Source organism: Fopius arisanus, unplaced genomic scaffold, assembly GCF_000806365.1.
Source record: "Fopius arisanus strain USDA-PBARC FA_bdor unplaced genomic scaffold, ASM80636v1 scaffold00020, whole genome shotgun sequence".
Taxonomy (NCBI): domain Eukaryota; kingdom Metazoa; phylum Arthropoda; class Insecta; order Hymenoptera; family Braconidae; genus Fopius; species Fopius arisanus.
Genome location: NW_011887759.1, coordinates 1,416,830 through 1,442,291, shown reverse-complemented (window position 1 = coordinate 1,442,291; position 25,462 = coordinate 1,416,830). Strand labels below are relative to the sequence as shown.

At 37.5% G+C, this 25,462-nt stretch overlaps 6 protein-coding genes and 1 long non-coding RNA gene across 7 annotated transcripts; 4 read left to right on the top strand and 3 right to left on the bottom strand.

Annotated features, from left to right (window-relative positions):
* The first annotated feature begins 142 nt into the window (after nt 1–142).
* On the top strand, nt 143–1,814 carry LOC105264378 (speckle-type POZ protein-like). Its single transcript, XM_011301209.1, has one exon. It carries the CDS (start codon nt 305–307, stop codon nt 1,460–1,462), a length of 1,158 nt encoding a protein of 385 aa, XP_011299511.1. The 5' UTR covers nt 143–304; the 3' UTR covers nt 1,463–1,814.
* Nucleotides 1,815–1,961: 147 nt separating this feature from the next.
* On the top strand, nt 1,962–2,699 carry LOC105264377 (speckle-type POZ protein A-like). The gene has a single exon (XM_011301208.1). The coding sequence runs from the start codon at nt 1,976–1,978 to the stop codon at nt 2,513–2,515; it is 540 nt and encodes a 179-aa protein (XP_011299510.1). The 5' UTR covers nt 1,962–1,975; the 3' UTR covers nt 2,516–2,699.
* Nucleotides 2,700–2,975: 276 nt separating this feature from the next.
* LOC105264376 (uncharacterized) lies at nt 2,976–4,314 on the bottom strand. Its single transcript, XR_891989.1, has 2 exons — nt 4,193–4,314; nt 2,976–3,654 (listed from the first exon to the last, which is right to left on the bottom strand). It is a non-coding gene; the product is annotated as an uncharacterized lncRNA (long non-coding RNA).
* Nucleotides 4,315–6,548: 2,234 nt separating this feature from the next.
* On the top strand, nt 6,549–9,538 carry LOC105264375 (4-coumarate--CoA ligase 1). Its single transcript, XM_011301207.1, has 7 exons — nt 6,549–6,666; nt 6,737–6,865; nt 7,003–7,213; nt 7,418–7,896; nt 8,294–8,471; nt 8,582–9,030; nt 9,207–9,538. Exons 1-7 carry the CDS (start codon nt 6,646–6,648, stop codon nt 9,357–9,359), a joined length of 1,620 nt encoding a protein of 539 aa, XP_011299509.1. The 5' UTR covers nt 6,549–6,645; the 3' UTR covers nt 9,360–9,538.
* A 96-nt stretch (nt 9,539–9,634) lies between these two features.
* Nucleotides 9,635–12,975, bottom strand: RabGGTa (Rab geranylgeranyltransferase subunit alpha). The gene is made up of 7 exons (XM_011301206.1): nt 12,395–12,975; nt 12,213–12,323; nt 12,027–12,145; nt 11,625–11,812; nt 11,323–11,520; nt 10,507–11,097; nt 9,635–10,270 (listed from the first exon to the last, which is right to left on the bottom strand). The coding sequence occupies exons 1-7, from the start codon at nt 12,395–12,397 to the stop codon at nt 9,828–9,830; spliced, it is 1,653 nt and encodes a 550-aa protein (XP_011299508.1). The 5' UTR covers nt 12,398–12,975; the 3' UTR covers nt 9,635–9,827.
* A 517-nt stretch (nt 12,976–13,492) lies between these two features.
* On the top strand, nt 13,493–23,401 carry LOC105264372 (uncharacterized). Its single transcript, XM_011301204.1, has 5 exons — nt 13,493–13,607; nt 19,841–19,953; nt 20,566–20,760; nt 21,706–21,911; nt 22,859–23,401. Exons 2-5 carry the CDS (start codon nt 19,860–19,862, stop codon nt 23,015–23,017), a joined length of 654 nt encoding a protein of 217 aa, XP_011299506.1. The 5' UTR covers nt 13,493–13,607; nt 19,841–19,859; the 3' UTR covers nt 23,018–23,401.
* On the bottom strand, nt 23,158–25,146 carry LOC105264373 (uncharacterized). The gene has a single exon (XM_011301205.1). The coding sequence runs from the start codon at nt 24,851–24,853 to the stop codon at nt 23,840–23,842; it is 1,014 nt and encodes a 337-aa protein (XP_011299507.1). The 5' UTR covers nt 24,854–25,146; the 3' UTR covers nt 23,158–23,839.
* Between the last annotated feature and the right edge of the window lie 316 nt (nt 25,147–25,462).

The window sequence follows — 25,462 nt, the reverse complement described above, 5'->3', positions numbered from 1 at the left end:
ATAATAACACTATTTTTATGAGCGACTCACTTATTCAGACTTATTCTCCAATGTAATAACGGAATTATCAATAAAAATAAAATTTCTGTACCATTCCGTCCTGAAATTAAATCTAGAAGGCAGCACAGGAATCTGCTCTATTGACCGAGTTATCACTCCTTGTCACACGAAGTTGGTGAAACTGTTTCGCGACTTTTGACTGAAAGTTGTCGATACTAACACATGACGATCACTAAAAAATAATAGTTGCAAGACAACTCTTCACTCAAAACCCTTTCTTAACCCAAAATCCATCATTATTTCCATGAGTGAGTACCACAAAACCTCATCCTTCAAAATGCGGACGAGAAATCCAATGGGAATGTCCCCAGAGACGAACAGAACTCCGAAGGGTATCCGGAAGATTCTGGGAACAGATATGAAACGTTTGAAAGAAGCCTGGGAGTGGACGATCGAGGACTTTAGCCAGTTGACAGAAGAGCCTGGGGAGAGCATTCAGTCTTCATTATTCGCGACAGGAGCTGATAACAAAGACAAGTGGTATCTGGACCTGTATCCCAGCGGGAGAGACAGAGAATGTAGTGAATACTTCTCCCTGTACCTCATGCTGAAGACAACAAGAAATACAGAGGTGCAGCTACACCTGCAGCTGTCAATCGTCAAGGCGGGAACAAAGGAGAAGATTGGAATGAAGGGGGCACAGAGAAAATTCAGGAGTGGAATGTCAGTGGGCTGGAGGCACTTCATAAAACGAAATCACGTATTATCCAACGCTGGGGACCTCCTGACCAACGACGAGCTGAGGATCTCCTGTGAGTTCGATTATGAGATAAAATCAGGAGAGAATTGCAGTGAAATCACATCGAGGGACTCACAAGTGGTGAAGGACTTGTGGTTGTGCTTTGAACAGTCGAAATTCACTGATTGTTCCATAACCGTTGAGACGAAGATTTTTCACACGCACAAAATGATCCTGGCTGCTCGTAGCCCCATCCTTTGCCAGATGATCGATGAATCTAAAGAGAAAAAGGAATTGGTTAAAGTTCCCGTTCACCTGCAGCTGGAAGGAATCAGTGCAGAGATCCTCAGGAGAATGCTGCAATTTATATACACTGGGGGCGTCAAGAATATCGAGGTAATGACTGACGAGCTGATGGCTGCTGCCGACAAGTTCAGCCTCATCGAGCTCAAGGCCATGTGCGAGGCAACTCTTTTCGAAAGACTCACAGTCAAAAATGCTGCTGAAACCCTCATAAAAGCTCACAAGTGTCACGCCAAAGACCTCAAGGCTCAGGTCATTGGGTTCATAAATAATCATCTCGTGGAGATCGTTGAGTCTACTGGATATAAACACCTGGAGGAGAACCACACAGAACTCCTGCGGGATCTTCTTAGAGGCCAGGTGACTGAAGTTAAGGAGAAGGTCACTGAAATGGAGGGAGGATCGACTAGTGGTCAGTGACGACGGAATTGTCGTCCATGTCTGTTCTTACCCTAACAGATCCAATATACAGTTAACCTGGCCGAAATTAGGTTTTTTATTATTAGGTACTATTTCTTCATTCTCAGTAATTATTTCCATTGTATTTGCGTGACTTAGAAAATCATTAAAGCCATGGATAACAATGTTCCGATTCTGTTTGTCCTGGTGTGATGATAATAATTGTGTATTGAAGCTAGATGTAAGAATTCTTATAAGATCTGATAAAGTATATTATGAATCCAAGGAATTGATTTCCTTTACATGGCTTATTGTTAACATTTATGAAAAATGTATTTTCAGATAATGATAATAAATATGAGGATTGTGAATTGATTGATACTTTCTAGTTGTTCAAATCTGCAGTGACCTAACGTCTTGAACTACGTCAAGAACGACACGATCCAGGTGGCCTGCAGGATCTTCCTTACGGGGGGTCCTCGTAATTTAACAATTGAGACCACCGGGACTTGTCCCCTTCGACTTCGTGACCACATGTGGATCCTCTTCCAGGAGTCAAAGCTTTCGGACGCCGTGATCGTTGTTGAGGATAAGCAATTTCATGTTCACAAACTTCTCCTGCAGACTCGCAGTCCTGTGTTTGCTGCGATGTTCGAGCATGACCTCAAAGAGCGTCAAACGAATGAGATCAAGATCGAGGGGATCAAGCCTGAAGTTGTCAGAAAAATGCTGCAGTTCATTTACACGGACACTCTCGATAACTGCAAGGACAATGTTGGGGAGCTCCTGATAGCTGCTGACAGATATTCACTTGAGGGCTTGATTGTTCGCTGTGAGAGAATCCTTTGTGAACGAGTCACTATCGATAATGCTGTTTCCACTCTGGAACTTGCTGATAACTACAATGCAACAAACGTTAAGAAGCACGTCGCCAAATTCATTAGTCGTAATCTCCCGTTTATTGTTGGCACTGATGAGTACAAGGAAATAGAAGTGAGGAAACCTGCGTTGGTGGCTTATTTGATGAGAGAGATGGCAGCCATGATTGATTACTATCGTCTTGAACTGGATTAATATAAATGACGCAGAATTGTAGATATTTTAAAAAATACGGATTGGGGCTCCTAGTTCAAAGGGAATTTGGACGATGAGTTGACTTAATTTAGCTGTTTGCCTATTTTGGTTGATTGAGTTTGAAAATTCCAAAACTTGGACAATTGGGATTTATTAATTATAAAGATAGTAATTATAGGAATTGTTGACCACATCGAGAATTTTTAGAGAATTCGAGAATTACACAAACATTGTCGTTACATGCCTGTTTAAATTAAAATTATTCCTGTACTCTGTGCAAATAAAGTTTATTTGTTTATTCCTTGTAAATTTTTCGTTGTTATTTTGAATATTTTGAGGATTTACGATGAGTCTTGAGAGGAAATGGCAGAATCCTTAGAGGCTTGAATTTTATGAATATTTTTTTGATCAATGAAGGAACTAAAAATCAACAAATTAATAAGCGTACAAATAAAACAACTCTTTTACAACGTCACCATTTATTACTACAAGCTTTCGACCAAAATCTCATCCCGAGGTAATCCATTTCCGTTTAATAGATTAATGGGTTGCCTTCAAGTGCACATGTCCCAGTACAGGATTCAAATTTTTTAACACATTTTTTAAAGTCATTCCTATGTGTCCTCATCATGTTTCTCAGAATGTTCTCCTCAAGGGTAATAGGAATTGCCCCGGACTAAACTAAGCTCATTAAAGTAGTCAAATGTTTGAACAACATTTTTCTAAACTAGAATATGATTGGTCTTCAATTAAGAAGGATGATTATACTGTCAGTGTAAAAAAGTGAAAAAGAATAAATAAAAAATGGAGTGTACTTCATTATGCACAATCATCCCTCGAATCCATACAGGGGACGCCCCACATGTTTGAGAGCGTACACCACATCAAGTGGTGAAACTAGCTTCCTTTTGGCATGCTGAGTATAAATCATGGCAGTTTGAATGACATTCTCCAGGAATGCTTTAAGTACCATTCGTATTTCTTCATAAATCAACTCAGAAATCCTTTTTACACCTCCACGACGGGCCAAACGGCGAATTGTTGGTTTGCCAATGCCTTTCAGGCAGTGGTCTGTACTCCTAATCTCGAACCGCTTTTTTCCTCCCCTTCCTGATCCAATAAACTTCGTCATCCTGATTCTGAAATTAAAAATTTTCCATCGATCTGATTGCTACTGATCTTTTTCTTGTAAATTATTTTATGATTATGTTATTCTCCTAGCCTAAGACATTTTTCAATTTTATTAATTTATAGTAGGAAATCGTAAAAACTGTAGGGAAGACAACAATTTCAAAAAAGTGTTTTCAACGATCCAATTAGGGCATACGACGAGGATAATCTGAAATAGGAATGTTTTTTTTTGTCAACAAAACAAGTTATTCTTTTCTTGTTTCTTATTTTATTGGACGATTCTGCACCCACAAAACCTCATTATGTCGCTTTACCACTTCATCCCCCAAATTCCAAAGATACTTTCCAAAACTTCATCGAACAGATAACTCGTCTAATCTGCTATCACCATTTCGCGACTAAAGTATTCATCCACATGACGATTGATTTACTAGGCCGGTGCAATAAGAAAAATCTAAACAGAGGTATTACTTGGACACTATTCCCTTCATATCCTCTTGATTTAAAAACGTAAATAATAATATCGAAAATCACGAAAAGACTCACCACTTTAATCAATTCACCTCTATTGCTCTGGCAATAATCGCAATGACTAATTATCTCATTCAATTAGGATTTTGGGGCATATTCTTTATAAGTCTCTCTCGTGGTGTACACCTCCCGCTTTCTTGCCGGTTCCCCCTCTCTTCCAGAAAGTCACATGACACATGTGCGTGAGGCTTAAGGGTTTCAAGGACATCGCGAATTACAAAAGAATGAGCTTTTATGAAAATGTCGGCCATTGGCGAAAAAATAAAGATATAGATAACACAAATCATAAACACAGTGTAAACCTGCCAAGCCATCCATTGTCCCCTATTATCGCCCGAAAAGCTCAAAATAAATTGATAAAAATTATTTTAAAAAAACGGTGGCGACCAAGTGGTGGAAGTGGAAGATCATTCAGTCCGCGCATCAAATTCCTCAACCATTCGATCTGAATTTTTAACGCTAAAAATGAACGGGGTATCAACACCAATTCTCTACGATTTGCGAGGGCACGTGCACATTGACAACCTGGGATTGTGCTCTCGTAAGCATATTGAAGACTCAATGTTGGATATTGCGACGATTATTGCCAGCCACATGGTATACGAGGAAGAGCCTTGGGTTAACGGTGCAGCTCACGTGGCGTATCATCTGGGGCAGGAACTGGTCACAACCTGGCAGAGGACAGGTTCAGCTCATTCGGCGAATACCTTTGAGTATGCTGATACGCTCAGTGGATATTCCATCAAGGCATTTATCCCCCCGAACCTAGCAAATGTCCGGGGGAACGTCGAAGGCAGCTGGTCCTTCTTCAGACAGGACAAACTCATGGACTCAGACACCTATACCAAGATCTTCTACGACTTCCGTTACATCTTCTCAACTGCTGTACACGAGGACCGGCACATCTACGAGCAGCACCTCTACGAGGGCCACGACTTCTACATCGGGCAGAATGTCAAGTCGTCCATCAGGTCAATCCTCACTTCTGCCAGGAACTCTATGGAATTCAATGCTGATGACGCCTGGATCGTTCTCGAGAGCGATAAGTGAAAGAAAAGTGTTAGCTTAAAAGCGAAGTGGTAAAGTCACTTTGACTCGGACAATAAGAGAGGCAGCCAAATTTTGTTAGGAAGTCCTTGGCATCTTTCGATCTACTTTATCAAAATGGTCATCACAAAAACTTTACTATCCCCTTTAGATCTATGGATAGTCCTCGAAAAATGGCTAAAAGAATGTAAACTTTTTATTGTTTATCATTTCATCTCGAAAATTATTTAATTATTAAGGAGTCCTTTCGTGGTTGATTGCATTTAGGATAAAAAGGAGCTACTCAGGTTTTCTCCTGCAGTCAGTATTTCTCGAAGTCACTCAGTATTTAACAAACTGGGCAATTCGAGTTACGTAATTTCACGACTTCAGAGATCAATCTTTTTGAATAGGAATGGGAGAAATATTATTTTTGAAAATCTGATATTTTCAACTCAATCAAAAGTTATCCGTAAAAACTTTGTTATTTTTATTAGATTGTAAAATATTAAGAAGGCAAAATGAAATAATATTAAGTTTTTTCATGGATTTTCCTCAGTCTAATAAGTATCAGAACTATGATTAGATAGTTTATTTATTAAGATAATGTCTCTTGATATATAGAATATATACAAAATGACTCGCATGTCGAGATTGCATACGGCATTTTGACAGATTAAGATAATTAACTATCTTCAGCTTTTCGATTGATATTAAACTACTGGAGTTTGAAACAATAGACACTAATTGCCTAAAGATATTACTTACACACTAAATTTGATAATTTATACTCCTACTGTCATGGCTAGATTAATTCCTTGCACGATTCGAAAAATTGGATCTTGATCATGCCTCTACTTTTTTCAATAAAGTCGTTGGTAGATTAATTAAGATATCATGGGTGAATTGACCTCGATAAAAATCAAATAATCATATTAATGCATCCACCGGAAAGAAAGTATAAGCCGACGTGTACAACCATCAGAACAAGAAATACATGAATAAAAACAGGTTGATTACAGATCAGTGTCGTTTGTGTCTCAGTTTTTTGTTTCACATCAAAGGAAATCATTGAAAAATCTGCAGAGTAAGATTTTGATTGAGTTATCATAATTGATGGCAGCATTGAGGAAAGAATGTATCAAAAATATTGAATAGAATCCATTTCACAGTAAACAGATAAGGAGAAAGCGTAAAATTCCATTTTGACGTGTTTTGATATCGATCATTTTGCTGAATATTGACATTGATCAATAATTCCTGTTCGTGATGTGCAACCTCATCATTCATGATATCTCAATTTTCAAGTGCAGTGACACTGAATATTCTATCTAATCGGATTATAATAAGATGAAGGGGTTGATTATGGATAATTCAATTGGCGACAGAGTATTCATGAATAGTCGTACTCGATAATTTGTCCGGAGAGAGTCATTCAGAGGATGATGAAGTCGGCGTCTAAGGTAATTTCTTCTGGGAAGAACCCATTCTTTTTGCATGATTCTATGATTTTCTGTGCATTATTTTCTCCAGAAATATCCGCAACTGAGTTTTGAAGATGGAGTCTGGAAGGGCCCGAATAAAATATATCGGGATGATGATTTTCAAGTGGGAAAGAGACTACTCCAGAGCTTGAAGGCGACCCCAAGTTTCGTTGGTCAGGTATGCAGAAATCCATTTTTTATTTAGTAAAGCTTTATTTGATGTGGAAATACAAGATGTTACAATGATTAAAAATCGGGATAAATTTGACCATTTATTTTTTTCCACTTATGATTGGGACTGATCCATTCAATTAGATTGATTCTTCAACTGGAAAATTGGATACCTTCGGTGAGATGATGGAGAGGAGCATACGGTGTGCCCTGTGGCTAAAGAAAAAGGGCATAGGACGTGGTGATGTCATCTCCATCGCCGGAGACAACCACGAGAACACTGTAATTCCTATTCTCGCTGGTCTTTACATCGGATGCACCGTGAATACATATCCACACGATTGGGTAGATGACGGTAATCATGTGGAATTCTATTTTTATTAATAGTATAAAAATGCTCAATTCAAATATGTGCCCTTTAATTTTCTTTTAATTCTTCTTTTAATTTAAAGAAAATAAAAAAATGGGCGAGCGCTCTAAAAATTTATTGAAAGCTCTAGAAATTCTATGTAAAAGTTTCTAATACAGTAGAATAAATAGTAGAATGAATTTACTATAGAATTGATCTCCGATTTCGTGGAAACTCTCGAGCCGAAAGTTGTTTTCGCGGAAGTGGGCCTGGCCCCCAGGATGCTGAAACATAATAGAAGTGATGATGAAAAATTCGAGATCATCGTTTTTGGGAATCTCCCGGGATTTGTGTCCTTTGAGGAGATCCTGAATGAACAGAGTGCTACGGAAGTTGCTACTTTCGAGTGCGAGGATATTCCCTCTGAAGGAAATACCGCGTTTCTATTCTTTACTTCAGGCTCGAGTGGCCAACCAAAAGTATTTCAGTATTCGTACAAATTACTGAAGCGAGATGTCCACTGGCTCCCAGAGGAAGAGCTTCATGAGAGGATTGGAATATGGTGTACTGAGCCTGCTTGGACAGTTGTCGTCATATGTGCTTTGGGGGCAATAATGAATCGCTCAACTTATGTCATTCACAAATACATTAATGCAGCTAATATGTGCAGAGTCGTTCAGAAATATAAGGTATCAACATCTACAAAAAAAAATTAAAAATCCCAAGAATATCTATAAAAACTTCCGTTGTATTCTCATTTGAACTCTATCGAAATTCTATGGTTTTTCGCATCACTTATATAACAGATTTGACAGATTTAATAGAAAAGTCAGTAGATTATTATTTTTCTGCAGAATTTCCTGATCATATATTTTCCAGATATTTTTCTATTGCATTTTTATTTAATTCTCGTAAGAAAATATGGGCATAATATGATCGAATAGAATTACAGAAACAGTTCCACTAATAAATTATACAAAAGAGTCAACATTTATAAAGTTCCAAAAGCAATTAAATAAGATCTTAAAGAAGGCCGTAGGTTTTTCTATAATATTTTTCCATTTACTGAATGATTCTCTCCTTTAGATCAACTGGATGATGTTGGGGTCGGAGCACGTGAACATGATATCACGGTTATCACACCCCGAGGATTTTGATTTTTCTGAAATAAATTTCATAAGATACTGTGGGTCCTACATCAGGCCGGAAATAGAAAAGAATCTGCATGCCATATTCCCTCGGACGTGGCTGTCGCAATCGTACGGTAAGAAGATTACGTGATTGAACGAATTTATTGAGCCAATTTCTTAGTGTGCATTACTGTGATCATTAACTTAACAATAATTAAACATTTTCCTGGAAATGGTCCCTCAGGTTTAACAGAAGTCGGTGTTGTTACGTATGCGATGAGAGACCACAAGTGTCCCTCCTGTGGTATACCAGCTGAGAATACTGAAGTGAAGCTCATAAATTCTAAGGATGAGACAATCATGAGTCCCAATCAATCAGGAGAATTGTGCGCCCGAACTCCGGGTTTGTCGATAGTTTATCACAAGAATACAGCAGCTTCGGAGAGAACACTTGATTCAGAGGGTTGGTATCGTACTGGGGATTTGGCGTACTACAACGAGGATGGAGAGTTTTTCTTCGTTGATAGAATGAAAGAAATGATCAGATATCTTGTTGCTGATATTCCTGCTGGGGTTGTAGAGGATTGCATTCTGAAGCATCCTGGAGTTCTTGAGGTAGCTGTTGTTGCTAAGCTGCATGACGAGGACATAGAACACCCAATGGCTTTCATTGTTAAAAAGCCTCATGTCCGGGTAAGTCAGAAAATATCAGGCACTTTATTATTATTTCATTCCTAATGTTAGGCATTAAATTACTTTATACTGTCAATTACTAATAATTCATCAATAGCAATTGTTCGTTTGGAATGCTGGTTGAGGTATTAATTTTATTTTTTCAGTAAATTATTTTTGTGAAATTATTTCTTTAGGTGACGGAGGAGGAAATCGAGAGCTGGGTTGAGAAACATTTGCCAGATCGAATGAGACTGCGGGGGGGCGTGAAATTTCTCGAGGACATGCCGTACAACAACTCTGGAAAAATTGCTAAGGGTATACTGCGTCATTGGTGCAATGCCGAATAATCTGACTTAGGGATTTCTTCGGGAATTCACTCATGGGGCCTTGGAACAAATCATTCCGATGATATCATTACACAGTTCGGTTGACGAACAGATAAAAATCTTGGTGAAATCGACAATATCATTATCGGATACAATAATCTGCATTATCATCCTTGATATCATAATCATCTATGCTGGTATGTGAAATACAAGATACTAATTCCAAAACATAAAACATACTTCTGAGGAGAATTCGATTCGGCTGAGAACGAAAGAATAAGGGGAATCCCCGTGTATGAATATAATATAATATTGGTCCATACTTTCAAAACCATTAATATTCAAAGAAAAAATTGTACTGCCTGATTACATAATGCGCTTCGCAGTGAATCAATCTGACAACGTCCATCAGGAAATTAATATCTACCATAATAGTTGGAAGAATTAAATAATGCAGAGTGTTTACTGTCAATTAACTTTATAAAAACATCAATCGGTAGTAAATTCAATATCTGGATTATCCTTCGATAATTTATCAATTATATCCGACTGCTCACAAAGGGGATTACCTCGCAGGTCGAGCTTAACGAACTTATGTCGCTTAATTAAATCCAAAACTTCTTCCAAGCACGTCAATTGATTGTCGCGTAAAGATAAGATCTCCAGGTTTTGGAGAGTCGGAAAGCCTTTAAGATTTTTTAAGCTGTTGCTCGATAACGACAATTTTTTACACTCTTGCAAAACTGCCAGACGATGAAGGGAATTACCCAGTCGATTGGTCCCAAGATTCACCTCCTCGAAGAGACCAAAATATTGCTCGTTGTAAAAAATCGTTAGATTACGATTCGACAAATCTACTGTCGAATTTATCTCTGTATCGTTCTCGTTTTTCCATAAATTATGTAGCTCGTAATCCATTATGCATTTACTCCCTGAAAAAAGTAAAGTAAAATAATAATTTCATTAAAACAACCTGAATATTCAATTTATCATTATTATTATAGAAAATTGTAAAGTTATAGCTTTGATTTTTTATTTCAAATGGCAATTTATAGAATCCGATTGATAATTCAAAACCTCGATGTTTCTATTAATCTGCAGAACGTGCTTCGAAAACCTCAATTTTGAATACAAAAAAACTCAATTCATGTCAAAAATAAATACTCACTCATATCTGTATAATAATTAGCCCTGAGATGATCGATTTTAATTAAGGCACTCAGGTCCTCCAAGATCTTCTCATGGTACTCTACGAGATCATAACTCTTCATGAGAAAGATTCCAGTGAGAATAGCCCACTTGTTGTTAGGCTCCATTTCTTTTAATTGTTTGTAGTTCTCCATTTGCTCCTTCAACTGAGCCTTATTATGTTTATCTATTGGTGAATGGGACGACTTGTAGAACCAAGCGTTATCAGACTTGAAAAGATTGTAATTTTCATTCTCGTATTTAATAAAAATTTTCGAACACGAGGAATCCAACAGTTCGGAGAATGTGGCTGTCCATATTTTCGAGAATTTCTCGTCGTTGTAAGAACTCCAGGTACCGTTCACTTGACCATTATCTGTTGTTAAAGAGAGATTGGAGGACTCCAAGGACGTCTCTCCGTGAAAGATTATTGTGGCTCTGTTTGGAGTTATTTTCACTCGCCAAAGGGCATTTGGCTGAGGGTTTGAATAGTCTAGAAGCCACCGTTGATAGAACCAGGCACTTGAGTCGTTGGGATCAGTGAAGGTAGCATTCATGACTAGATCCAGTTCTAAAAACAAAATAAATTCAATTCAGTTGTGACGAGGTCAAGTTGAACATGTATTTATCTAATAGGATTGTTTTTTTCAAACTGAAATAAAGACTGAAAGAAAATTTCTATAAGATTTCTATCTCACTCAATCGAGAGTTTCACGCAAGTTGGACTAGTGAATAGATGAAATTTAATATATTATTAATGTTCAAATTAATCCACTTGAATTACATTTAAATTTACCCTCTTTATGCTTATCGGCTACAATAGGTAGCTCTCCGGACTCATCAGGAAACATTTTCGAAAGAATTTTACTTCGATAATGCCAGGAAGAATAATTAGAAAAATTATTGTAGATTTTCGTTGTGGAGAATTCAAACTCTTCGGCATCAGAAATACCAGCCTTTTTTACTAAGTGTTGTCGGTAGTCCCAGCAGTGAACTGTAAAAATCCACGCCTTATCAAAAATAATTTTTTATAATTATAATTGGAATAAATCGTCGCATTATGATAGGAATGTGAGAAAAATTATGATTTTTCCTTACAGTTCCGCTCGTCTAAATTAAGACATTTTGCACACAGGGACAACTCTGTTTGCCAATCTGGCTCCGGTAGGTGATCGATTATCCAGCATCGTTGGTGCCAGACACTGTAGGATTTTGGATTGCCACGTAAACAGCTTTCAGTTAGAGTTAATTCTTTTCTTAGACGGTCTAGATATTCCTCGTGGCTCCTATGAATAATAAAAATCTCATTCATCAATAAAATTAAGTGAATTCTGTCATAGTGATTGGATTTTTTATTGATATTGAATTTTCAGGTTGAAATTTCCACGTTTCCTGAGAAAATCAAAGCAAAAATATTTATGATTTTTCGAGGAAACTCGAAATGTAACTTTTCTGAAAATTTATCTTTTTTTTTTGACACTGCTATAACTACTAACTCACCACTCTCGATATTGAAAAGCTTCTCTCCTGATGTTCCAAACAGAATTGATGTCTGGATTTTGCAGTACCATTTTTTCAGTGACCAGCAGGAGCTCATCGTCGTAGACTTTCTCTTTTCTCTGCTCATAAACAAACACAGAACGATTACAACAAATCGTAAAGTAAATCTCTTATTATTCGACAAACCTTATTGATGACCAAGTCGATTGCCGCTTTATACTGTGCGACTTTCTTGGCTCTTTCCACCTTTTTTATCGCTTCCTGCTCAGCTGTCGTCCTGACTTTGACACGACCGTGCTTACAATAAAAACAATACAATTTTTATTTAATACAAGAACATGAAAACAATGAATAAATTTTGCCCGTACCATTCTCTTTTAATCACTATTTCCCCACAATTGATTGACGAATGTTATTAGCGAACCGCAATTGTTGCTATGCTCTTGTTTGTTGAATCATAAAGGCTATGTGTCATCATCAGCTGACGGGAGCACTGCGCGCACCGTGCGCAGGCGCCCCTTGCGGCGCATCTATCAATCCACATTCAAATGCCTGAATTTCATGACAATAACTACCATCTACTTTTAATCCTTACAACATGGAGTAATGAAGCGCGTAATGAGCGTAATGACTGAACCGGACATTCTTTTGGTTCGACTTCAAAAGCCGGAAATGCTAATTCATATAAATAATATATTACGATTCAGCAATTATCATAATTTCGCTATTCGGGGATTCCCGTTTCTCGCTGAATTTATCGATTTCCTCTCACTTTTCAATGCCAGAATATTCAAAAAATTATCAGTTCAAAAATGAGTTTTAAACGTATCGATAATTATCTTGTTATTATTCTTTTCATTCATGAAAGAACGACCTTTAACTGATGACAATAAGAAAGAGTTACGACATTTGATAGACTGATACAAAAAATTAACGACTTAAATGTGTAATGAAAAATAAAAATCCATCATTTATCATGTGTGAAGCAACAAATGAAATCTATTGACCTTAAAAAATGGGAATAATTGAATGTGCTGAATACCCGCGAGCAAAAAAAAACCGTATCAAAAGATTCGAGTTCAAGGGTACATGGCTGCCTCCCTCTGAAGAATGAGTCCACATGACCCGCTGTACCATTGCAAAACGTTACCTCAAGAGGATAAAAAACTGTAAAATAAGTCAAGAAATGGCGGAAGCACGAGTGAGTGATGTCAGTCCGAGGTGAGAGGCTCGTGGTCAATAATCATCCGGTGCGTCCGTGGCTGACCAAACCTACCAAATGAGCGATCAGGAGAAAAATTCAACGAAAAAAAAAATAAATAAAAATGAACAGGTGGGGCAGACTTGAGAGGCAACAAATGCCCCCCAACACTGCCCCATGAAGATGATGTTGCCCTGGTGGGAGCAATTTAGGTTACTCGTAGCACCAGGGAATGTGGGCCGACTATATACTGGCTCATCACCATCGCTCGACAGTTCATTCCTTCTTTGTAATTCCGAATCGTAGGGTCCCGGACTCAACGTTTTGCTATTGCCTCCTCGTCTGGACATCATCAGGACTTTTTATTTCTCTCATCTTCGGTGAGCCACAATTTATTTATTTATTCATCCGATTTATCCATTCATCTATTCATATTCTTTACCCATTATATATTTATTCATTTTTATTTGGTTTTATTTAGAGCTTTATTTCATTTCTTCACTTTATTTGCCGAGCATGAATAAACAATAGTTAAGTTGCAAAGTGAAATACATAGAATTTGACAGTTTTGGTAAGTTAATGATTTACCGGAGTTGAATTTAAGTTTAGATACATTTGCGAAACGGTCATCGACTTCGGAGTTGTCTTGGAGTATCTTATTGCATAAGACGTTACAGGTGCATTGTTCCCTCGAGTAATTATTCAAATATTATCTTTGAATGGCTCTCCACATGCGGGAGAGAAAACATTCCCGGATAATGTCGTATTTAACTTGTTTTGTAGATATTTCACGTTGTCAAATCATTTCCGTCTATTTCCTTATTTTTATAGCTCAAATAGCAGCGGTAATTTTTTTCAACTCTACTTTCAATCTTTTTCGTAGTTTCAATAGCCAAAACATGAAGATAATGAAATCTCTTTGGATAACATGTAAAATCTGGATTTAAAAATTGGAAAATTTCTGAAATTGATGAGTGACTGATTTTCTAGAAAATCATTTCTCGAAAAATTCGTTTTATAGCTCTCATGCCACTCTGCAAGTAGATCTTGAGAAAAAAATGTCTATTTCTATTGGATCTAGAGATTTTTCCCGAAAACTCAAATAGGGATCAATTGAACATATCACCCTTTACTCTTTCGCACTAATTTATATTGGTATGAGCACATACTCATGAGTTCATCATATATTCATACATTTATTTCATTTTTCGATGAAAGAATGCCGATCAGTTTGCTCTACAGAAATTGTGCGAAAATTTCGAAGATATCAAAGATATCGAACCGAATTACGACTTTTCTTAACTATCAATATTTTGCATAAACAATCGATCTAAGGTGGAAGCGTTAGAGAACTTTTTTACAGCTATTTAAATATTCGACCAAATTTATTTTAATATCCCATATAGAAAAAAATCTATATTCAGAAATATGCGCAGAGAGAAATATTGAATAAAAATTATGTATCTTATCCGTAATTCCGGGGCGAAAAGTCGTTAAGAAAGAGTTCATGGAATTATTCCGGAATTTTCCCAAAACGTTTTGTTTTCCATGCACAATTTCTTCTGAGAGTCAATAGTTTTGTAGATGATAAAATATTCAATATTCAACAGAAGTAAAAAAAAAATGTTAAAATTGTATTATGTACCTCCTTTTAAGTTTGGTCTTGTCAATTGATATTGTCGTTTGAGGGAAATTTGTTTATTTGAGCATGGAGCGGATTCGAGATTGAGTTGGAGGAAAAAGCACTGAATTGTGATGTTGTGTGGTACTTGGAGGTCTTTACAAAACAGTGGCAAAGCCGGCCAGGTAACGGTTAGCCCGTGGCACATTGCGGGCCGCGTTAAAACACACAAGCAACGAGACTCGTTTCGTCGTACGTTCATTTTCTCAAATGGTATTGTCAATAGGGCGTACGCACGCCAGGTTCTCCACGCCGTAAGAAATCTGGCACAATTCACGCATTTGTATCCGCTTCAGTTGTCTCCAGGTGACGAATATATCTCTCCTCCAGCTCCAATGACTCTTGAATTTTTTTATTACTCAAACGGAGTTAAGAATTGGACTTTTTATTTCTCGGTCTTACTTCGCTGTAACGGGATATCAATTTTGGGAATGCTCAGCCCCCGGCATCTCTGCACTTTTCTCATTTCGTTTGAGATCACGGTGTACAGTTCTTCATTTTTATTGGGAAACTTTAGTGGTGCCTTCAATTACAGAAATTACTGCGATTTTTGCGCTCGTCAAAGGCATAAAGTGGGGAATAAAAAAAATGTTTAAGTTGAAAACTCGAAACATTTATAGCAAGAGACATTGGCACTCAGTTTTTTGGAATTTTTGAAAAGGCAATTCGCTATATATTGGGATATTACGTGGCAATTTTTTATTTTAATTCGATTGCAATGCAAAAATTTATGGAAAATGAAATAAATTCGGAGAAATGAAAAAAATACGGCACTGAATATTAATTTTATCAGTTATCGTCATTTTATTGTCAGTTTAGTTTTTTTACTGAATTAAAATTTCGTACACAGTTCGATGCAAACTCATTGCTTAGCAAAGGGCTATCGGTTTTTCTATGTCATTTGTGACGGGAGTCGATGGATTGGAATCAAATTTACCGTTGAATCAGGAATAGGAAAATCTATGGGTTAGGGAACGGCGAGAATTCTATCGTTCAATTACAATTCTGAATCTTTAACATTTAGTCATGACCGTTAAAACGTTTATTGAAATTCCTCGCAGGATCTTCGACATTCACATCGAGAAAATCTGCGAAAATCTTCTCAGGCTTATATAAAAAATGTCTTCACTCCGATTTCCCTGATTTCTGAATCCTACGAATGTATCGTAGGATAATAAAATTATTAAAAATTATTATATTGTTACGTTTTTCTATTTCAAAATTCTTTGAGATCTCCAGAAAATGCAGAAAATTCAGTCGACATTTTTCACTGAATAAAAATTCTATTGGAGAAAATGATGAAAACTCTTCTAGAGTCTATTATCGATACTCGTTGAATATTTTTTGCTTCCAAATGGAAGCATTCGAAGGATGTACAATACCATCATCCACAGGAAGAAATATTTTACAAAATTTATCCGGATGTTTTGCAATGGTGTATCCCAGTTGCAATAGACGATTTTTTTAATAACTTCAGAGATCATTAGCCTTGGAGAAATTGAACTTTGTTTCTAAACCTAATTGCCTCAATATCTCCATAACGAGTTAACCTATTGCAATATTTGCTTTTTCAAAATGTTCGTCTGGTTTTATTATCTCGTTGAATTTCTTTGCTCACCAATTTTACTCATCATAGTTAGACGTCCGGCGTGTTAGATTCCTCAAACGGTTGGATGTCTCGGTCGTGCATTCCTCATCGCCTTGGTTGGAGAGGCCCCGCTTGTCGGTGATCGGGTCACTGGGCCCCCCGCACGTCTATAAGGCCCCCATCTTCCACTCCATATGGGGGTCAACAAAAAAACATCAAAAAGTAAAGCACGTCTATCGAAAACTACACGTGAAAGTCCTAGATTTTTCAAACGACCCTCTTTTTTGCCTCGAGGTACTTCCATACTAATTACATTATTACATATACACTGAAAAACGATCAGCAAAATTTTTTGGAGTTCAACTTCAGCTCTTTTTTCATTTTTAATGACCATATGTCAAATATGCAGTGGAAGTCTTTGAAATTTTGGCAATCATTTTGTGAAGTGCACAACAGCTGTCTTTTCCACTTACTTTTAAGAAACAATTTCCAAAAAAAATCATAATTATAATAAATATTTTTCATGAAAACATTTGGGATAGAATTCCATTGGAAATCTTGTGGAATTTATGTATCACCCGAACCGATTCTATCCGTAATTTTCATTGCTCCCAGCACCAACCGGGTACCTGGCAATTTTTACGTTGCGACGATATCATAATTCGGTGTGATGCAACATTGAGTGCAAACTTTCTCCCATAAAACCGGGTGGCTACAATGCACCGTGCAACGAGTGGTACATACGCACCCATTGAGCTCTCCATGGAAAGAAAAAAAAAGGAGAATAAAAAAAAAAAAAACCAGCGATTCCTCGTGATCGGCTCGGTTGCGTCAATCACTCGGCAATCGTCCCTTTCTCCTCTGCCAACGTGATTTATCGTGACAATTTAGAAGTTCATTATTGGATGCATCGGGGATTATTTCGCATCGCAAAATTGTTTTTATAGCATTCAATGGTACCTGGGTAATTTGGAGTTAAATTGAAGGGAAGACTGCCAACGAATTATGAATATTATATCTCGAGCTGATGAAACGCTTGAGCGGCAGTTTAATTCGGCATTTATTAATTAGAGTCGAGACGAAGAGAAAAGTTGCGGTTCACATTAATGACGGAGAGAGTGAACGAAAGTTTGCTCTCTCAATCCTTAATATCTTAATATTTAATCCTTTCTGTATTTCTCTCTGTACATCTTGCGATACCTGTGATAAATATTCATAAGATTTTTATCTTATTTCTCGGGATTCGAATGAGAGAACCAGTTTAACCACCGAAATGTAACAAAATTCTGCGTCCTGTTGCATCAGGGTAATTAATAATCCAATTAATTTCTCAATATCCCCGGCTGGGGGACATTCTCATCGTTACAGTGGATTTTGTAATCTGGTGATATGTTATTACTCAAATGTTTACTTGTTAATGGTCCGAACGCCGGAGGTTAATTCTGAAGGAGTCGAAGAAGCCGTCGAGTCTCATTTCCAGATGATTCAAATCCCGTATTTGGTACAAAATAGCTTTTTAATTCCCATTGCTCAATAGTCACGAGGTGCCTTTCTTACGGGCTAGAAGTGGAGATTGCACATGCGGAGATGCTGTTTTTTCATAGAGAGACGAAAATGTTAATGTGTCTAGACTTTTTGTTTTCTTTGTTCCAATCGAGTCGCTTGTGAGATATAAATGCCATTTGTTTGAGGGGAGATAGGAGCTTATGACGTAATTATGGAGATCCTGGTTCAAGTTGACAAGTCTCTTCAGGAAAGACAATTCGTCGATGACAACATTAAAAACAATCCCATGGATTTTCTATACTGAAATATTCAGTGGAGCCAAGTCATTAGTTCTTTTTCTCATTCAAATTATTGAGAAGACATGAATGTTCAGATAAATAGCAAGAGTGAATACCTCGCATGGATCGGAGAGACTAAGAATTTCACTATTAAATTTCACTTGAATTTTTACAAAGTTTCAAAGGAAATTTAACAGAATTTCTTGGAGAAAGCTGTTTTTTTTTTCATTAAATTTTTCCACATATTATTTAATAATAGCCCATGATGAATAATGCATTTACAGCCCTAGAGCCATTGGCTAGAAGGAGAAAAAATGGACTTGATCTACGAGTACTAGACGTTGACGATTTAATTGGAGGTACTTTGATGGACCTAGTGGGCAGTGGCATTATAACACTAGTAATTTGTCTCAGTCTGATAATCAATTTTATATAACGTATTACTAGCCCAGTGCTCCACTTGAATTCTCCAGAAGCGATCTCCATTGCGAATTCCCCTTAGGATCTTTTGCGGGGTGAAAAAAAATTGTCTGAGTGATAAGGAGGACAGGTCGATTGAAGCACGTGAACTGGGCCATATGGTCGAGGCGTCGGGTTCAGAAACGGCATTGTCTTACTCTGGATCCAAGAGAAGCAAGCTGGCTTCCATTACCCGTTAGAATCCCCTGATTTCTGATGATAGCTCACAACAATACCGTGGGCGTAGGTTTAACTGCCTCCGGCGGATTTATTTCTCAGTGCAATACAGGAAGATTAAGTGAGTCTCAGTTGCGCAACGAGTATTTCATTTCCGTTTTATTTGGATATGTTCTGAGCTCACTCGACAAGTGCAATTACAATTTTAAGCGATTATTCGATAATAACAACGAAAAATTCCATCGATAGATTTATATTCCCCTGAACGGCTTTTTCTCAAAATTTTTTTGTCGCATTGCCGAAGGCAGAGGCAAAGTTAATTAATGTTAATTAATGTTAATTTGATGTTTTCTAGGGACATTAATACAATGATTATATGAGACCAAAATAATTTATATAAAAAATATATATTGCAAGGTTGAATTGCTCTATAATATATATTTTTTGATTACACCTCTCAATGCCGGAAGTTGTGATACAAAAATCATCGTGTAAAAAAAAGAATTTCGCAGAAAAACATTTCATTGCACTCCCCATCGCGCATTACCATCGCTTTCACTAGAAATTATCACTGTATTCCCATCAAATTCTAATCAGCGCCAACTCGATCATAATTTCATGCACCGAGATGAGTCGCAAAAATTCTAGAATGTCCTGGAACGTTCCGGAGAAAGTGAGAGTTGTCATCGGGCCTAATGACCCGTACGGCACGCAAAAAAAATGATCCTTAGCGATTTTCCCAGGGGAGGATTGACTTTTTCGATGGATTATCGGTGTCGATTCAGTCGCGCTTGGATCGACAAGGTCGCCCAATCGACCGCGACTTTCGAATTCACCAAGACGATCATTGAATGCGGAATCAATGTTCCACTTTTTATCCATTTGTTCCCTCCGTCTTCATGAAATCGATTTACTGCATTTCAGGTCGTTCAAGAGCCGCAATATGAAGTCGATCTTGTGTCTTTTATTCTTTGGAGTTGTCGCTGTGACGGCACAGAGAAGATTGGCTCTACCGGACCCCAGGAGTTGTGCAAATCGTAAGTTCAATTAACTGAAATTCATCCAAAATAACCGATCACACGATCAATTAACTGTTTATTCTCATGTCGAACCGAGAAAAACGATCTATTCATCTAAATCCTTCAAGTCGATTATTCTTGATTGAATACCAAGAAAATCCTTGATTCGAGCGCAGATGTCACCAGCACTTGCAATTTTTCTCTTTTACTGTAAGTTAAAAATCCTTGAAATAAGTGAAAAAGTCGCTAGCTTCAATGATTTCCGGTCGTTAAACTCTCAGACGGAGATTTCCTAGGAATATATGATTTTTTTCCTTGAAACAAACATTTGCTTTTCTCGGTGTAACTTACCCGTTTAATTGCCCACCAACGGCGGTTTAATTACCTCTGAATAGCATTTATCAAAGCCTTCAAAGGTCAAGCATCCACGGAGATTACATCCTCGATATTAAATGCATTTCCCGCAAATCGTACATTCGCTATGATTCTCCCATCAATTAACAACGTGAAAGTTTCTCGACTCCCCCGTACACTTGACACGTTAAATTTCATTAATCACGTCGACGAAAAGAATCGTTAAGAAATAACGAGGATTTATGGCTCGTTGATTTTTTTTTTATTAAACTCTAGGTGTTCGTCATGCCTCGTACAGAGACGCCAGAGGTGTTGCACACTCTTACTTCTTCAGTTGGGAGCATCAGCCCACTAGGAACCTCGAGGTTGACTGGTTGGATGCACGTAATATCTGTCGTCGTCATTGCATGGATGCAGTATCAATGGAGACACCCCAGGAGAATGAATTCATAAAGCAGAGAATTGCTCGAGGTAACTGCAACAATACAATATTGTAGTGCATTCGTGATTCACTGGCTCTCACTTTCATGCTCATCTGTAATTCAACGTTTGCGAGATCGAGAAATAGAAAAAGTCTTTCCGTTGATAAATCGCTCGCATCGAAAGCGAATACCTGAAAGACACTTTATGTCGACATGTACAAAAATTTTCAACAATTTTCTGCGCCAACTCTGAAATTTTTCTGAATTTCAATTGAAATTTTATAAAAATTATATTTGTTGTTGTGCCGATTCTATCAAAGAAATATTCAAATGGATAATTATTCGGGGAAAAATGCCTACAGACTTTGATTTTTTTATACAGTTAATTATGCAGCGATTTGAGATTTTAAATAGAGGTCTGATAAAACTTGAATAAAGTTTTTGCAGAACTTGGAAAAGTAATTTAGCGAATTTTTCAGAGAAAGTGGTAGGTTTTTCTTTATTTTTTTTTCATGCGTGTTATTGAGGATCGAAAAATAAAAGAGAACGAGTGAAAACATCCCTGATTTCTCTCTCTGGAACACTGGCTCGGGTAATTGTCTAAAGCCTCCCACTCGAGAGATGACAATTAATAGAATAATGAATGAAGAAGAAATGACGGGGAATTTCTCTGGAGTTATGATTTTCCCTCGGCACGAATTTTTTTTTGTGACAATGCGATATTAAAAGGAAAGGACAGAGCAATGTCCCCTTTCGTGTCCTCGGAAATTGCGGAGAGGTATTTTCACTCGACTGACGAAGAAAACGTCCGGAGATAATTGCGCGTGATTTTCTTTTTAACTCCTCGATCCTGTGGAGATTAGTTCTTGTAATGTGATATGGTTACATTGTAGGAGCCTGCAATTATCTGGGGAGATGGTTGAGATTGTTGAAGTGTCTGTTGTGAAATATAATTGAGAGATTGAAAATAATTGAGGATGATTGGTGGGTTCAGGGAACGTCAGGTACATCTGGAGTTCTGGACGCAAGTGCAATTTCAATGGCTGTGACAGACCTGATCTCCTGCCTCAGAATATCAATGGATGGTTCTGGTCAGGATCTGGAGCGAAAATTGGTCCGACTACTCAAAGAAACTCTGGGGATTGGAGCAACACTGGGGGATATGGACAGGCACAGCCTGATAACCGTGAAGCTGCACAGGTAATAACAAAAAATAACAAAAAATAACAAAAAATAACTATTATAAGAGCAAATTCAGGAGCGGAGAGGTAATTGGTAAGAAATCCGTTCATCTAATAGCCAAGTTTTGTAAAGACATTTTTTGCAGCTCTCATTTCAATATATATCCTCTATTTACTCCAATTTAGGGGTAATCTGCACTGCTCTAATTTTTTTTCGCCGATTTCTATATCGGTGGAATAATTCCATTTTTAAGTTGGAAAAATTTTTGGCTTACTTACCCCTTCTTCAGTTTTTAGCCTGTCGATACAGACAAGTGTATAATTGTTCAATTGAGATACTAACTCAATCAGCGAATCACCTCTTTGAAATTAACCACCCATAACGGACTGTGCCCTTTTAACATCCGTCGATCGCCATAATTCTCTAGCCTAGTCGTTAGAGATTTACGACCTAACCGTTGCAAAATCCTTAAAATTATGTAACAGAAGTTGTAATAATTCATGACTCAAGTAATAGCTTCTGGGGGCTTGTTTAAATGATTTAGTAATAGTTTTCAATGGACTTACGTGTGGCAATTACTCTGACTATAAATGAGTGCAGTAGACAATTGATTACTCAGTCTTGTGATGCTCACACGTCAAAGTAAAATATTTGAAGAGTCATTGATTAAGATCAAGTGGCAATGGATATTTACTTAGATATACACTTGAAGTATAGGATAAATATCTCTGAATGTACGAGAGATATCGAAATGTTTGTAAAGAGCTTTTTTGTAGCTGCCATTTCACTCTAAAAATGAATCCTAGAGAAAAATTTATTTCTTCCCCTTAGGTTCGGAGATATTTCTGGAAGACGAAGGAACAAGTTAATCTTTGCTCTTTGTTACTGAATTGTCTAGCTTTTTTGTCTGTGAATTTTTTTTTATATGAGGGAAACGTAATTGATGGGAAATTAATTTCTGCCAGGGTAATGACGAGTCCTGTCTGGCAATCCTTAACAACTTCTACAACGATGGCATCAAATGGCACGACGTTGCTTGTCACCACCTGAAGCCTTTTGTCTGCGAGGACAGCGAAGAGCTCCTCAACTTTGTTGCATCGCGAAACCCTGGAATTCGTCTATAAGTGATCTAAGAACTCAAGGTGGATGAAATCATCGCACGTCTAGACATAGAGAATATTAAAATCGAGACAGTGGTCTTCGGTTGTCCTCGTACATTACCGCAAACCTATTTATGACGTACTAACTTGTGAGTTTATTTTCCTTCGATTTATTCTGATGTTCCACACATGGTTATTTTGGTCTTCGCGATGATGATCACTAGGTCGGAAATATGATTTTCGGGTTACTGTTTCATTCAATACTCATGTACAATTCTATCGACAAGTTTTATTGTTTGGTCTCCTGTCTCTGTTTTTCTCTTATAACAATTAGTCATATGATAGTTGGTTAATTGTACATGTAGAATTGTGTATTTTTTTATTGTGAAAATAAATGAAATATTTGTATTCAAGCTTTTTTCTATCTCAAATATAAAAGAATAGATCTGATTTTCATTATGAATATCCCAGATATTCAATAGTTAATATTTTATAAATGGATATTTTTTGTCAGCTATTGATGCAAAAATAACTGGTAACGCCAATCACTCTCTTAATTAATAATTTTTAGTAAAAATTCTGAATTCTTGCATTAAAAAAGGTAAGGAACTGAACAATGAGTAATTCGTAATAAAAGAAATTGAAGGTAAAAGTGATTAACGTGAGACCTTTCACGAGGTCTATAAAAAATTGTTTCAATAATCCCGTAAAACAAAATTTAAAAATTATACAATGAAATATAGATACTCAAAATGACAAACCATCTGGGCGTTGGCTTAATCTCAAACTTGGATTATCGAAACTAAAAGAATCTTAAGTACGCACTCAGAACAAAGCAAAAAATCTTCAACCCCCTAAGGCCTCCTCCACCAATGCTTCCACTCTGAGGACAATCAGTTTCTCTCCAAAAATCTCAGCATTATCATAGATATTCTCCACAGTTTTCGCATCGAGAGGTGTTTGGAAGTAAATATGGCAGTATCGAATCAAGTTTTTGGGGATGAGTTTGATATTCGTCACGCAGAGGGGCTCGAAGTCCCGGAAGAGCTCCAGAATGATATCGATCCCACAGAAGGCAGGAATGTTAGCCACAATTACCTCTTCAGCTGTGGCGATTTTCACGTGATCATTAAGTTCAGAAAGAACTATTGAAGACGAGACTTCTGACACTTCTTGCAGTTCAGGAATTTTTCTTTCAAGGAATTCTTCCCTCACAATCGATGCAGCCCCAGAGTACTTCAGGACTTTATCCTCAGGCCCTCCTAAGGAATTCACAACGTCTGATTTTGAATTCTCAACGATTCTACTCGAAGAGTCTGCCGTTTTCGTAAGTTCCCAGACTTGAAGGGGACGTTCTTGAGGGGCTTCAGATATTTTCGTCGTACTAAACTCTGGAGTACGTCGATGGACTGCTTCTGATGATTCTTCATTGATTTCATTAATTCTCCTGTGATTTGAGGCATCGATGGCAGGATCGGGTTTCAAGATCCTCGACTCATACTTGGGTTCTCTCTTCTTAAACGAAAAATCCAGCTCCTCACCGTTTAGTCCTTCTTCCTTCTCTTTGCGGCGAGGAACATGAAGTGGACGGTCCATGAATGGACGCAGACGTACGCTCAATTCATTCTTCAGGGCCAATGCACAATTTCGTGCACTCTCCTCCAACTCGAAGTGAACGAAGCAGTAGCCAGTACCTGTCGATCCAGTCTGCCTCACGTTTTTTATTGCTCCCCATTTGGAGAAAAATTGCTTCACCTGCTCTGGAGGGAGTTCCTTAATGTTCGTAAAGTGCACAGCCCAGTCATTGGAACGAGTGTAGTGGTGATAGAAGTCCTCCACTTTCTTGGCAGGTCTCGACATTTTCTCCCGATAGCGATATAGTAACTTTTATAATGTTTATAAAAATTCGCGATCAATCGATATTTCACTGAAAAATTCGAATTATCACATTTTACTACCCCCCTGCTATTTCGTATCTTATTCTCGAAATGAAATAGCAACAAATATTTGATTTCGATGATTCCGTTTATTTAGAATTTAAATTTACTACGGTAATTATTCCGAATTTGTATAAATTTGGTATTTTTGTGATTCGTGGGTGATGGTTGATAGCATGTGCATCGGTACATCCAAAGAGGATTGACTAAAGTAGAGGCTCAGTTCTGGGGGTTTGAGTGACCCCAAGGGCATTGTAGTACCTCACCCCAAGGGAGAGAGGGCGTCACACGCAATTCTGAGGTGTCTGCCCGTCAGCCGACTCGGTACATACAATTAACCCTTAACGGGTACATTTAAACCTAAACCAAATCCAATTAACCCTTAACGAGTACATTTAAACCTTAACCAAATCCAATTAACCCTTAACGGATACATTTAAACCTTAACCAAATCCAATTAACCCTTAACGGGTACATTTAAACCTTAACCGAATCCAATTAACCCTTAACGGGTACATCCAATTAACCCTTA